At 40.7% G+C, this 15,023-nt stretch overlaps 1 protein-coding gene across 19 annotated transcripts in view; it reads left to right on the forward strand.

Annotated features, from left to right (window-relative positions):
* LOC102450239 (MAX gene-associated protein-like) overlaps positions 1-15,023 on the forward strand; it is a 212,947-nt gene that overhangs the window by 34,219 nt on the left and 163,705 nt on the right. For 15 of the 19 annotated variants that reach the window (XR_012903448.1, XR_012903447.1, XR_012903446.1 and 12 more), the window contains exons 6-14: positions 1,046-1,177; positions 1,845-1,943; positions 3,403-4,052; positions 4,646-5,006; positions 5,763-5,986; positions 6,798-6,944; positions 7,369-7,441; positions 8,915-9,435; positions 12,941-13,238. Coding sequence is in view for 16 of the 19 variants with exons in the window: in XM_075927188.1 (XP_075783303.1) it covers positions 1,046-1,177; positions 1,845-1,943; positions 3,403-4,052; positions 4,646-5,006; positions 5,763-5,986; positions 6,798-6,944; positions 7,369-7,441; positions 8,915-9,435; positions 12,941-13,238 (2,505 nt within the window). In the remaining 3 variants the exon portion in view is untranslated. Of the gene's footprint in view, positions 1-10; positions 634-1,045; positions 1,178-1,844; positions 1,944-3,402; positions 4,053-4,645; positions 5,007-5,762; positions 5,987-6,797; positions 6,945-7,368; positions 7,442-8,914; positions 9,436-12,915; positions 13,239-15,023 lie in introns of those variants that run through there. The other 4 variants (XM_075927176.1, XM_075927177.1, XM_075927184.1 and 1 more) reach the window with 3 other exon arrangements.

A 15,023-nucleotide genomic window follows, 5' to 3' on the forward strand; every position in this document is an offset into this window, starting at 1 on the left:
TGCTACGCAGAAATCTGGCTTCTGTGTATATGCGCGCACACGCACCTGATTGAAATGGTCATGAACAAAACATGGAGAAAATCAACGATTATAAAAGGTGAGTAACCGTTTTTTTACAGTTACCATTTTTTTTATTTCAAATATTGCAAGCATGTGGGGAAATGGAAGGGGATAAGAGTCTAGAAATTTCTTTGTGCCTAGTATCTTGCTGTGTTGAATTATTCCATGCAGTTGTTACTTTCACTTTTGTTTTTCTGGTCAGCTGCTAAGAAATAGTTGATTTTTATAAAATGTGTCTTTTTATCCTCACAGTATCTCTTAATACTTTAAAAAAAGAATGAACATTCTATCACTGGATTGTGCAGCGACTGAATGTGTAAACACAATAGCCTTAATCATAATTAATTCTATTTTATAGGACTTCTAAAAATACATTAGGGTGTGTATGTAGATTAATGTAAAATGCATATTCAGGATTCACTTCACTCAGTACAACTGTTTGCACAACTATTCAGTGGTGGGCACCAACAGTACATAACAGTTTTAAGATAAGTAAACAATTCTGCATCCCACTTTTGTATAGTACCACCTGTTGTTGTGTTTTTTGTTGTTGTTGTTGGTTTTGGTTTTTTTTTTTTTTGTTTGGGTTTTTTTTTTTTTTTGGAGATAAAGACTGTTGCCCAGGGGAACAGAAGTTGATTTCTTTTATTTCAACACGTGCAATGGGATATTTACTTTCTACTCAGGACAGAGAGATTGAAGTGATTTCTGCTTTTTATCTCATCTCAAGCAGATCTTAATAGGTTGGTATGATCTTGGAAACTGTAGTGTCTAAATTGCTTGAAGTCTGGTGGGAAACTGAAACCCCTATTCCATTTTCTTTCTATTTTCAAGTCTGTTAAAACCCAGAATAAATTCAGACTCTAACATAATTTTTTATTACTAAGGATAAACTTATACATTTATTTTCTTAAGATTTGCTGCTGCTTTTTGTTAACAGTTGGCATGGCTGTGTGTGATTTTTACTGGTATTTGCTTCTTGCAGTGGGATTGAAGTTGAATTCTGTGGACCCAACAATGAGCATTGACCTGAAATATTTGGGTGTGCAGCTCCCGCTCTCCTACTCAAACAACTACTCTTTGTGGAACTACCCAAGAGTTAATCCTGGTTGTTTGGGTAGGTAAACAATGCTTTCAAAATACATTTGTTCTTTCAATATTATTGTTGAGGATTGGAGTGGTTGGAGTTAGTTGTGTATGTGGAATAGAAGTTTTAAATAAAATTGAAAGCTGGTAATGCATAGGGGTTTTTTTTGGTTTGTTCGTTTGTTTGTTTGTTTTAATGAGGAATCTTTACAGAAAAGCCATATATAAAAAACTTGCTGTTAAATTACTATGTATTTCTTGACCGAGTGATCTTCTGTGTGACCGTTAGGCCCTGATTTTCAGTAATGGCATGCAACTGTACACCTACGTAGTGCATGAACACACATGTCTGTGTAAAACTGGGTTTTTCCAAATGGATGCATATAGATTATCTGTTTAGTCATGAGCTCAAAGAAAATTTCCAGTTTGCATGTGTGTATGGAGTCATTTACATGTACGGTACTGGTGATACCTCATATAGACGTCACTGCTGAAATAGAGGCGACAAATGTCCATTCAAAGCCTTTTTTCTGTTACTTTGCTTTAAGGTGCTGTAGACATAGTCAGTTAGACTTCCATATTATTAGGGGGCTTAGTTAGGAGTGGTTGTGTCCCATGTGTAGTGGATCATTAGTCATTTGTGTATAGTTATTTTTACAACTGGTTGGTTTACTGAGGCCAGCTTGTTTTCTTTCCAGATGCTGGGTTTCCCTTTGTTTCCAGGACAGGAAAGACGAATGATTTCACCAAGATCAAGGGTTGGAGAGGAAAGTTTCATGGTGCTTCTAGAAATGAAGGTAAGAAATAGAAAAAAGTGTGTTTCTCATGTGATAAATGTTCCTTTCTTTGTTCTTGCAACAGATCCTATCACTTTATTTACTGCTTTATTTTAATATTTAGCGGAAGTTTTGGAGCAGAAAAGATCATTAATAAAGAATTTCCTTGTTACTCTTATTTCACTGGTACATATTTCAAAAGTCTAAATGGGTTTCATGGGAAGAGAGAGCTTTTATTTTCCCATTATGAGGTTTATTCTACTTTAAAACAGGGTAAAAGTGTGGTTTTTATTTTATACAAATGACTGGGGAGAAGAGACAAAAGCTAATTGAAATAAGCCTGTTGTTATTGATCCATTTTGGATTCTGTATAAGCAACCTTTGTTTGGAGAAGTGTGCCCACCGTTATCATCAGTACTATTTTAGACTGCCCTTTGGGGGAAGAATCTTCAATTTTGGTATATGTTTTTAAAATTATAATTAACAGATAATTCATACTTTGAGGAAACCCAACTTTTTTTTTTATTATTATTAAATATTGGAGATATACCAATCTCCTAGAACTGGAAGGGACCGAGCAGGAGACTGCTTCTGACAACTTGCCAGGAGCCAGAGGGCCACACTCAAATTGTAGAGAGATTACAACTAGGGATGTAAAACCTTAACTGGTAAGCCTCACCCATAATGGGTGAAGCTTACTGGTTCCAGTTAATGGGTAGAGGCCAGAGCAGTTCCTGTCTGCGACAGGTCCAGCCAGCACCTTCTTTCCCTGAAGATAATATGCTGGCTTCCTGGAGCAGGGCCAGCAGGGGCTTCCAGCTCTGTCCCAGGGTGCTTGCTGCAGAGCCCACGGTGAAGCTGACTCCACCGGAGTAGGGCCAGCAGCAGTCCCTATTGGTCTTGCTCCCGGGAAGGTGGCTTCTCTGCAGCAGCAAAGCCTCCTTCCCGGGAACGGGGCCAGCAGCGGCCCTAGCTCTGCTCCCAGGGACGCTTCGCTGAAGGCAGTGCAGAATAAAGTTTATTTAAGCTTTATACTGCAGACCCTGCAGTGCATGTAACCGCTATGATTTTTAGTGGTTACACGGTTACATTTTTAAACCCATTTTTACAGCACTAATTACAACCACCTTTGGATGCAAAGTTGTAGTTTGAAGAGACTGCATATCCCAATTTGTAGTGTTCTGTGTAGTCTTCATAGTTTCTGATTCCGAGCGAGATGGTACACTGCAACCCATAACTTCCATGAACTACCCATCCGTATCAAAGAATCCAGTGGCTGCTCGGTACATTGTAGAACTAACTGGCATATTTGGCATGCATGTTGGGCTATGATCACCCATTTGGTACCCAAATGTATAGAAGCTTTGGAAAGTTAAAGAAATGTGACTATTCTCCATTGACTCTACTTATTAGGAGAACTGGCAGTGTACTTTCTCTGGAGTTATTATTTCCTGTGTATTTGGATTCTATATTTATTCAGGTAGTAGTTCAGAGGGCTCTTTGAAGAATCGATCTGCTTTCTGCAGTGACAAGCTGGATGAATACTTGGAAAATGAAGGAAAGCTGATGGAAACAAGCATGGGATTCTCTTCTAGCACTTCCACTTCTCCTGTGGTTTATCAGCTTCCAACCAAGAGCACTAGCTATGTACGAACACTAGACAGTGTTCTAAAGAAGCAATCCATCATCGCTCCATCCACCTCTTATACTTTCAAGCCTCTTTCTATGTCTTCTGCCTCTAGGAAGATGAAAACTCAGAATAAACAGACAACTTCAAAGAGCCGAGTAAAATCATCCTACAAACCCATACTGCCTTCACCTGTTGTTTTAAAGCAGAAACACAGCTTTTCAGTCACAGGGGAAAAGGTCACTAAGTCTCTGACAAGTAGCAACGAGGGTAATCAGGTGGATAATTTTGTGGTGCCAGCTCTAGATGAAAACATGTTGCCAAAGCAGATCAGTCTGCGTCAGGCACACCAGCAACAACAAGCTACTCGCCCACCAGGTTTGTCTAAGTCTCAGGTGAAGTTGATGGACTTAGAGGACTGTGCATTGTGGGATGGGAAACCTCGGACGTACATCACGGAAGAGCGAGCAGACATCTCTCTGGCAACTCTGCTCACTGCTCAGGTAAGCTACTGTAATTGACTCCCATCTCTATCATACCTAATACTTCTGCACTCCAGTGCTTAGTTGTAGCTAAGATTTAAAGGAAGGATAACGATGTTAATAAAAATATGCTTGTAAGGGGTCGTATTTTCTTACCAGTTAGATGTATTGCTCTCTAGAGTCTAGACAATATCGATAAGCTTTTGACTAAATTCACTCACATGTATTGTAAAGAAAAGGTTTGCCACTTCAGAAGAACAGCGATTCTTCAAAAGTATATAGGCAGTAGCAGTACTCACCCTCATCCGCACCATAAACTTCTTGTCTTGGACTCACGCTGCAAATTAAAAAAAAATATTTCTATTGTAGCAATAGCCAGGGCAGCTTCCTTACAGTTGATCTTCTCCTGACGTCAGCTTGCTCAGTGGCAGAATCAGACACGTCAATCAGGGTGAGATGGGAGGGGACCACCCCCTTGAAGACACCGTTCTATGTCCTGTCATTCAATGTAAACTGTAAATTGTGTGGTGTCATTAATTTTGAACGCAGATCCTGTTTACATGTGTGTTTTAGCTCAGAAATTCAAATGTGTATATATTTTTTTTAAACTTTAGGCTTCTCTTAAAATTAAACCTGTACACAAAATAATCAGACGGCGAGCACCACCTTGCAACAATGATTTCTGCCGTTTGGGTTGTGTCTGTGCTAGTTTAGCCCTGGAAAAGCGTCAGCCTACCCATTGTCGCAGGCCTGACTGTATGTTTGGCTGCACCTGCCTGAAAAGAAAGGTGTTAGTAGTAAAGGGAGGATCCAAACATAAGAAAATTCTGAAGAAAGCTGTGCGTGGAAGCCTTGTATTCTATGGACCGCCAGGGGAAGAGCAGCAGGAAGAGGATGAATTGGAAGAAGAGGATGATGGGGAGGAAGAAGAGTTGAAACAGAAAGATAGGAGGAGGAGAAAGAAAGTGGAATACAGTGAGTATTATATTAAGGTCAGAGTGGTCACTCAAAGCAACAGGGCGGCCTTAATTTAAATCAAATTGATATAAATCACGATTTAAATAATTGATCAGGAAGGCTTGATTTAATCATGGTTTTCTATATAAAAGTGCATTCTTGCTGGTGGTATAACCTTAATACATATGTTTCATAACTGAAAGACAGATGTAGGTTTCATTTTTAGAAGGTACACAATATAAATTTTTAAGAATGATTTATTTTGAAAGCTTTTCAGATTAGTTTTACAGCTATATCGGAATGAATGATTGTTTGGTTATTTAGTTTACCTCCTAGTGACTTCATAAATATCTGCTTCATTGATCTTTAGTAAACTATCTCCAATTTAACAGGCTAATCATTTAATATTTGGAGGATTTTCTTGTCATGCTGTATTAGGAGAACCTCACCAGACAGACATTTAAATTTTTTTATTTAATTAAAACAACAACTTTATGTATTCTGGATATTTTTCTTCTACAATAAACATAATATTTTAACAAAACAAGTATATGCATTTTTGAATTTAGTTAAACATTCAAATTTTTTTAAAATCAAGTTTGTTTTTGTTTAAATGGTTTTTAACTAAAATAGTTAAATTATACGTATATGTTTAAAAACAAAAATTAAATTAACTATGTTGGCCAAGTCAACATAAGAAACTTAAAATATTGGCTTCCATTCATTGAACTTTTTGAAACTTTGCACTTTTTTCCCTTTTTTTTCTTTGTTCAGCTATCTGTGAAACAGAGCCAGAGCAGCCTGTTAGGAACTGCCCATTGTGGATAAAAGTAGAAGGAGAGATTGATCCAGAACCAATTTACATCCCAACACCATCTGTCATTGAACCTGTGAAACCTTTGGTGCTGCCAACCCCAGAGGTCTTGCCTTCCAGTAAAAATAAATCTTCCAATGGAGTCAAACCAGGGCGAGTGTATACTCCCAAACCCAACCCAGTGGTAAGCAAAGAAAGGAAGGTGCTCTATACCTCCTTTTGTGTTTAGAAAACAAACCAGCCTTCACCTAAAAAGCTGGACAAATCAGTATCTAAAGTAAATTGATAGAGATGTAAGTCCATAATTATATACTTTTGTCAACAGAATTTTGATGAGGTGGGATTTTTTTTTAAAATTCGTTTGCCTTTTATTAAGATGTTGCACAGAACAAGTACGGACAAAAGAGATTCTAAATTTCTAGCAATCTTTTGTATAAAATCACAAGAATGCCCACTAATTTCAAAATATATAACATGCATTTCCTTAAATAATTGAGCTACTCAGCATAGGTTATCAATTAATGACTTGCAAGGCAAGTGAGGAAATATATTTCAGAGCTAATGGGTTTTTTGTTTTAGACCATGAAGAAATTTTGGCTTCACAGTATTGAAAAATCTTTTTGTTTTAACCCATGACAATGTGAAAAGTAAAACCTTCCACAGGGACACTGGTAGGAAGTAGCTAGAGATGTGACCAGAATTCAACAGGTTGCCTCAAAGCAGAATCTCTTGTTTATCATCTACCAGGTTAATCAGAATAGTTGTCTTTGTACCTAGATTTTTTTTTTTTTTTTTTTACTAAAAAAGAGCCTAATTCAGAAGTAAAATGTAGATGAAGGTATAATGCTAGGATGGAAGCCGCCTTTGAAAGTAAGAGTACACTTGCTATTTTTACTGTTTATTGAAGCACTGCTGAGATAAGTGATACTAGAATGTGTGGCTTTTTCACGGCTGTGATATATATCTTGAATGAAGTTGTTCTGTTTGGGTTTCAGATTCGGGAGGAAGACAAGGATCCCGTTTACTTGTACTTTGAGAGGATGATGACTTGTGCCAGAATCCGAGCATATGAACGCAAAAAGGAGGGGAAAAAGCAGCAGAAGGACCTATACATCTGTAATTCAGAGAATTGTACAGAAAAGGTGAGACCTTTTGTCCACAAACTTTTTTATAAACCATTTCATGTATTAAAATGTAAGGCAATATTTTTATAAGCTCCTAAGTCACTTTTGAAGATGGAACTTAGGCTCCTAAATCACTCAAATGCTTTTGAAAAATGTATCCACACACTCATCTTACTTGTCTTACCTGGAACCTTCCTCCATCCAAATACAGAATTATGTGTAGTGCTTTAAATATCTGTTCATTCATAGAGCAATTCTGAGATTGGAGCTGTATTTTTGGGAGAGCTAGTGGATATGTATCTTTACTTGAGTAAGCCCTGGACACTAAGTTGGTGAATTAGTTTATTTTAAAACCTATTTTACTGTTGAAGAAAACGTGATATCACATTTAAATGTTTTCTTTGCCTCCATTGGTCCCATTTATTTTCTCTTCCCCTTCCAGAAGCATGATCCTGAGCACCAGAACCTTAAAAAAGAAGTTTGTGGGATGGAGAAAGACACTGAAAAATCAGAAGGTAAGATTTGATATTTGAGCTTAACTGGAGTGCCTGCTCCCTATAAGTTTCTGAAAAATAACGTAGATATTGATGAAACCATGAGATGCCTTGAGAAGGTGATATGTCTAGAACTTTCATAAGGCAGTCTGAGACTCATTTAACCCCAGGTTTGGTACCTTTAAAGGATGTACCAAAGTAGTGTATTTGTAATTTTTAACACTTAAGGTAATGTATTATTACAGTTTATTAATAAAATTATTTTCTAATGTTTTTATTCAGTCCCCTGATTTGCTTGGCAATGTGTCCAAATAGAGTGGGAAGCAAAATTGGTTAAATGTCTGATTAAAATCTACTGTTGCTCTAAAATTAAAATGGCAGTAGTTATGATGGCTTGGTTAGTGGTACAAGGCTTGTTGCACTGTAGACCTGTGTTTACAAATGACCATAAGATAGTTAAGGATTTTTTTTATTAGCACAGTTTTGTTACAGAAAGCTCAGATACCCATGTAACTCTATCAAGCTTGTGGAGTCTTTTGTAGATTATTCCAACTGGTTATATGAGGCAGAGGAGTGCCTCCTCCATTATACTTGGCACTGTTTTGCAGCAAACTCTTTTAATTCTCATTGAAAGGTTAAGATTGATTTTTCTCAGTCCATAATATAAAACTGAATTTGAGACTTCCAGTCCAGAAAGAAATAGATTAAATAATTCGTCTGGAATAATGTCTTGCATTTATGTTATCTTTCAACTCAGTGTGTCCCATAGAATGCTACAAGCTTTAAAAATGTCATACAGATTAGAGGGAACACATCTTCCACCACTGTATAAGCCTTGTTTGAGGTGAACTGTGGTAACTATTTGCCGTATCTAGCAACATTCTGCAGTTAAGGATGAGTAGTGGAAATATTTGAAAATGCTGTTGGGTAGACAAAAATTAATTACCAGATTTAAACTTGGCCTGATAAATCTCCTTACCATTTGCAAAAAGTGCCTTTGAATCACTAATGACAATGAAAGGTCAAGCCTCTGTTTTGTGTCTCCTACAAACGACAGCACCATTAATAGCACAGTGCTCCCTCATGCCATTGTGGGACATTGGTTCTTTTCTGACTCAAAGGAAAAGTGCCATCCACTGAATCACCAACACCACTCTCTGGTGCATGTTGGTGTTCCTTGGAGTTCTTGCCTCTCTGTACAGAAGTGACCTAGCCTTGTTAAGCTTGTGAGATGTGATGGGATTGCAATACAAGGTGGTGTTGCTGCATGAAATGAACCATAAAGAGGTTGGAACAGTTAGTTCTCCATTGATGTTTTATTTTTATTGGTTTTTGTGTTACTGTGAAGTGGGGACTGGTACTCCGAGCTATTATTTGACTTCTTTTTCCCTGCTGCTAATACAAGGGTGGAGGTGGGGATAATAAAACTATATTGAATGTCCAGGTATTAAAAATTCCATAGTATTGCAGAAACCTGTTTCAATTCTTCCTCAGAGAAAAGCTGGTGGTCTTCCCGTAGTGAGGGGGAATCCTCCTCCACCTCCTATGTTCGTCACACCACTCCAGGTGGGCCATCCAAACTTATCGAGATTATCTCTGACTGCAACTGGGAGGAGGATCGCAATAAGATCTTAAGCATCCTATCACAACACATCAACAGTAACATGCCACATTCCCTCAAAGTGGGTAGCTTCATTATTGAATTGGCTTCAGAGCACAAGTCCCAGGATGAGAAGAACCCTCCCATCTATTCCTCCAGAGTGAAAATCTCAATGCCTTCCTGCCAGGACAAGGGTGAGACGCCTGAGATGCCTGTCTTGGAGACTCCTGATAGTGCAGTATCATCATGCAAAATATCAGAACACATAAAGTTCTTGCGGGCAGATAACTTGGACAAACTACATGAGAAGTTGCAGGGGGGAAAAGGCTTGCCTTTTTATACAGGGCTTTCTCCTGCAGGAAAGCTGGTCGCCTACAAACGCAAAGCTAATTTGAGCCCCTCAGGCTTGATTCAGGTGGGTCACTCTCTGCCTTTACTGTGAAGATTAGATTCCATTTACTCCAGTGTTCCTGACCATCTCCATAGGGCAAGAATTTAGACTACCTGGTCTTTTGCCTATCAAATACTATGAAAGTCTATCTGGGAGATGTTGTGGGTCAGCAGTAATGTTCTGTAGGCTGATTGGAAGTCTGAAGCATAGTCATTTAGATTGTCCTGTTGCTTGTCTTGGGGATTGAGTAGTCAAAGTACAAAAAGCTTTTATCAGGCTCTTTCTGATACTGTATTTGCAAAACTTACCACAGATGCATTTGGCTCTGTCTTTTCTCAATGGGTACCCAGGGCCACAGAAGAAACCCACTTAGGGTATGTCTACGCTACAAAGTTAATTCGAACTAACGGAGCGCTTAGTTCGAACTAGGTAATCCTCATTCCACGAGGATTAAGCCTAGTTCGAACTTACTAGTTCGAATTAAGGGCTGTGTAGACCCTTAATTCGAACTAGTTGGAGGCTAGCCCTCCCCAGGTTTCCCTGGTGGCCACTCTGGCCAACACCAGGGAAACTCGTCTGCCCCCCTCCCAGCCCTGGACCCCTTAAAGGGCCATGGGCTGGCTACGGTGCCCGTGCCAGGTGCAAGCCTGCCAGCACCCAGCCAGCAGACCCTGCACCTGGCACGGATCGAGCCACCCACCCGATGCCCCCCGCCCTGCCCCTCTGGCTGGCGGCTCCTGGGAGCTTGCCCGGGACCGCAAGAGGCGGGCACCTGCCTGGGCTAGTGCGGACATCGTGGACCTCGTCCACAATCTCCGCACTAGGCACAGGAAAGTGGCCAGCTAGGGCAGGAGAGCTGCCAGCCTGGCCACCCAGGAGCAGGTGTGCATGAAAATCAAGGGGGTCCACTGAGACCCCCGACCTTGAGCCCTGAGCTTACAATGGCCATCCTGGGTCAGACCAAAGGTCCACCTAGCCCAGTAGCCTGTCTGCCGACAGCGGCCAACCCTAGGAACCCTGGAGGGGATGAACCGAAGACAGTGACCAAGCCATTTGTCTTCTGCCATCCCTCTCCAGCCTTCCACAAACCTTGGGCAGGGACACCACTCCTACCCCCTGGCTAATAGCACTCCATGGACCCAACCTCCATGACTTGATCTCACGTCCCTTTAAACTCTGTTCTAGTTCTAGCCTTCACAGCCTCCTGCAGCAAGGAGTTCCACAGGTCGACTCTTTGCTTTGTGAAGAAGAACTTTCTGTTACTAGTTTGAAGCCTGCTACCCATTCCTTTCCTTTGGTGTCCTCTAGTCCTTCTTTATGGGAACTAATGAAGAACTTTTCTGTATGCACCCTCTCCACCCAACTCCTGCTTTTAGAGACCTCTATCCTGTTCCCCCTCCGTCTCCTCTTTTCTAAGCTGAAAAGTCCCAGTCTCTTTAGCCTCTCTTCATATGGGACCTGTTTCCAACCCCTGATCATTGTAGTTGCCCTCCCCTCTCCCAGCCTCTCTCTTCCCCTCTCCCACCTCCTTTTCCCAATCTCCCCCAGTTTTGTTCAATAAAGACAGATTCCATTTTTGAACACAATTGTCCTTTATTTTGTACATCAAGAAAAGGGGCTAGGGAAGGGTAAGTGGAAGGAGGTGAGGGAGGAATGGGGTACAAGCCCCCGGTGGGGAGGACTGGGCTGGCTCTGCGGGCTTCTGGGTGTGGAAGCTCTCCTGCAGCCCCCCGATTGTCCCCTCTACCCAGATGGCAGCCTGCGGCAAGTGCAGCCGGGCTGATGGCCGAGTGGTGTGATGTGCCCAGTGTGGGTACTCCGGGCACTCCAAGCCAGGACTGCTTTACAAGCGGGGCACCCCTGAGAACTGTCTGTCCGGGGTGGGGGTTGGGTCCCTTTAAGCGCAGCCCTCGGCTAGCCTGAGACAGCATCTCCACGCTCTAAGTCCTCCTGTGATGCCCTGCCGGCACTGCTTCCGGCCAGCCTTAAGCCCGCTTCAGGGTCCACTTAATGTGGACATGCTAGTTCGAATTAGCAAAACGCTAATTCGAACTAGTTTTTAGTTCTAGACGCGTTAGTTCGAATTAGCGCTGTAGTGTAGACGTACCCTTAGAGATGCACACTGGGGAAGATCTTTAAAAGGAGACTGAACAAATATAATTGCTTTGTGCGGTAACTTGTCATCCTTATCTATCTGCTTATGCCTTCAGACCAGGTTCTTGATCATGAAGTGATGTCATAGTCCTCAATCTGTAATCAGTTGGTTTCTTGGAAATCGTTGATATCACAGATTCAGCATTACGAATTAATTGTGGGCTCTAGTAGAGAGTGATAAACTATGAAGGCAAGTGAAGTCTCTTGTTAAGTACAGATATCTTAGAGAAAGCAGCGAGAACATTTTAGGAAAAGCATATGAATGGAAAAAACTATTTGCATGAAGTTTTACAAATACAGTGCCTGCATAAGGAGAAACTGGACAAATACATACGTTTTTAATTGATTAAATAATTCAACAAAAACCAAGATTTTCTAGAGTAACTAGTGATCTTGGATGCCTCCATTTTTGGTGCACCTTAAGTAGGCCTGATTTTCAGAAGGTGAATGTTCTTCTCTCTGAAGATTAGTCCCCTTTAATGTATCTCAGGTTGGGCATTGGAAATAACCAGTGCATTTTTTTGAAAATATTAGCTGTAGTCAGTAGGGCCTCTTCAAGTTTTATTTTGAAAGCTTAGAGGATGCTGTTAACATAATGAAAATTAAAATAGTTTTAATAGAGCCAGAAAATAAACAATAAAAAGACACAGGTAGGAGTTTGAAAAAGTGCAGTGACCATAGATATGTAGTCCATTCTTGAAGATGTTCTACTCCATCTGTGTCTCAAACAACCGCTCTTGTTTGTCCTTCCTTTTAACTCCTGTGCAATGGGAGAGAGAAGTTGAGTTGAAGCTAAACCGTGTTCAAATAGAACCAAGTAGTGTAATACATCCTGTCACAATATCAAATAATAGCAAGAGTAATAGTGAAAAATATTGCCAAAGTAAATTGTTTTGCAGTCTCTTTTTAAAGACTTATCCCAACGTGCATAGCACACTCAAGTTTTTTTTTTCTTCTGTGTCTCTGGACAGCCACCAAAGGTAATTAGATTAGTTATTGTGATACATTTAAAGCTTCATCCTCACCACATTGTGAATATCCGTCTTTAGTCAAGACTGAGACATAAACCAAAGTACAGGAAAGTGCAGCTTTACTCTCCTTCATTTCAGTATCTTTAGACTCTATGGTTCTTTGTGAATATCCTTCCTCCTAGAGTCTTGAGTGTCATCTAAAATCTATGGGTTTTATAGTAATGTGAAATAATTGCTTGGAGTTATCCTAAGCAGAAAGTAGATTAATAACATCCACTCTGAATTGCAATGTTACTCTGAAAAGAACTTCTAGAAATACCATGGAATGAAACACCTTGTCCAAAGGTGGTAAGTTAGCAAGGTTTTTTTTTCTTCACAGAATTTCCCTTTTCCACTTCTTTCAGGTTAATGGTAAAAGTTATCCTCAGGCTAAACTCCTTTTGGGACTGATGGGGGCATTACATCCAGCCAATCGGCTAGCTGCTTATATCACAGGCAGGCTGCGACCCACAGTACTTGATCTCTCAACCCTCAGTACCGTGATCTCCAAGGTAGCATCCAATGCTAAGGCAGCTGCTTCCGGGATACCATCAGTCCAGGTTCCCACTACATCAACTCCCAAAACTACATCTTCCATCAGCACTACTTCAACCCCCACTGTGACGGCTCTGAAAGCTCATGTCCCAGCACAGAGACAGATAGGTAGGTTGGAACTTACTTACTGTATTTTAAATTACCTGAAGCATAAAATGGAGAATGAGTGTACAGCATTGCTGTCGATTTCTGTCCAACAGCTCTCACTGTCTTTGGCTCCTACAGTTGCCTACCTAAACTGCCTCTGCAATAAATAACCTTTTAACCTAAACCACTAAATTTTATATTAGGTTAGAATTATGTTCCCAAAGGTTGAAAATGTGCTGCAATAGTATTGATTAAATAAAAAAAAAGTCAGGTCAAAGGAGATTGGATGGAAAAGCACTAATTGAGTGATTAAAGTTGGATTTTTGTTCTCACTGGGTGTTCTGATTTGAACCTTCTTTGTCATCAGCCTTTATTGGTGAAAATGTCTTTATATAAAGGGGTTAAAAGAATTAGGATGGGCCTAGTCTGTGGTTCTTCACTTGTATTTTCATTTTTCTAATGTTGGTATTACACTTGAACCTCACCTGTCTGGTCATTGTGAGGTATGAAAATAGCAAAGACACATGAAAAGACACCATGAAAAGCAAGTTGTTCAACATCTGGATTAAGAGAACCACATGTGAGTAGTCATATCACACTGGTCTCTGATCTCATTGTGTTTCACAAGCTAAGCAAGGTTCTAGTCAGTTCTTGCATGGGAGACCTTCCCAAGTGTAAACAAAAGGTTCTTCCTAGTAGTGTACCAATGGGTGCTCCACTGTAGGTGTGCTTGCTTCCCTGTGTTGCTGATCAGATAACTGGCAGCAGTATCTGTTAGTCCCATTCACGCAGTCTTTCCTCATGTCCTGCCATGAGGCTAACAAGTGCACATGGGCTAACTTTCCCCCAGTTCCTTTTCAACTGCTAGAGATGGAATCTTTTAGTGACCATTAGCTTCTTACCATTTCTGTAGTTAATCTCCCCCGTCTTAGTTGTATTTTCTGCTCTTAATTTTTTCTTCCTGAACAATTGCCCCCTTTTTCATTGGGGACCCTTCCTCCAACAGGAGTTAGCTTGATTCAGTAGGCTTCAGGAAGTGCCGCTTCTGTAAAGAGGCCATCCTTGTAACAGATAAACACTCCCGGTGCATGCACTGTCTCCGGAAGGCCACATCCCACAGATGTGTGGTCTCTGCCAGCAATTCAGACTCTTGTCTTGGACAGGAAGTCAGTACAAAAGATCATCTTCATGGAGGCAGCCTTCCAATTTCCCTTCTTCCCTCTCTCCCCTGACCCTTTTTGAGAGTCACGTGGCAGAAGTGAGTCTTCCTCACAGCCCTCAACTTCAAAGGACTGAGTATCAAAGAAAACCTATCTTGTAATTCATCAAAAAATAGTGGGAAGTCCCCAGAGTGAGCTCCAGTGGCACATTAGATATTTTTGGCACTTGTCTGCACCAAGATAATTTCAGCCTATCTTGGCTCACAAAGCCTGTAACAGCAGGTATTGGTAACACACTTAAGGCACAGACATTGGGTCAGTGGTATCAATAAACAAAGGTAGGAGCCAGCATTCCAGTAAGAAGACACTGCCAGTACACATTGTGCTATTGGCTTTATCATCAATTTCCCATATAGCGCTAATGTGGTCAGTACGAGCAGAATCCCAAATTACATTGAGACCCCTAGCAACATCAGGTTGGTCAGCGTCACTGGAATTCTGGCACTCAAGATCTGTGGGACACCACCTCTGCTTGACACAGTGACCTTGGCACTAAGTCGTCTCATCATGGAATCTTCTCTGCTATCCTGCCATACGTTTCTGCTTTCTCTAGTGTGGACTCCGACAGCGAGTCAAAGAAGGTCAT

The sequence above is a fragment of the Pelodiscus sinensis genome, chromosome 4, assembly GCF_049634645.1.
Source record: "Pelodiscus sinensis isolate JC-2024 chromosome 4, ASM4963464v1, whole genome shotgun sequence".
Classification (NCBI taxonomy): domain Eukaryota; kingdom Metazoa; phylum Chordata; order Testudines; family Trionychidae; genus Pelodiscus; species Pelodiscus sinensis.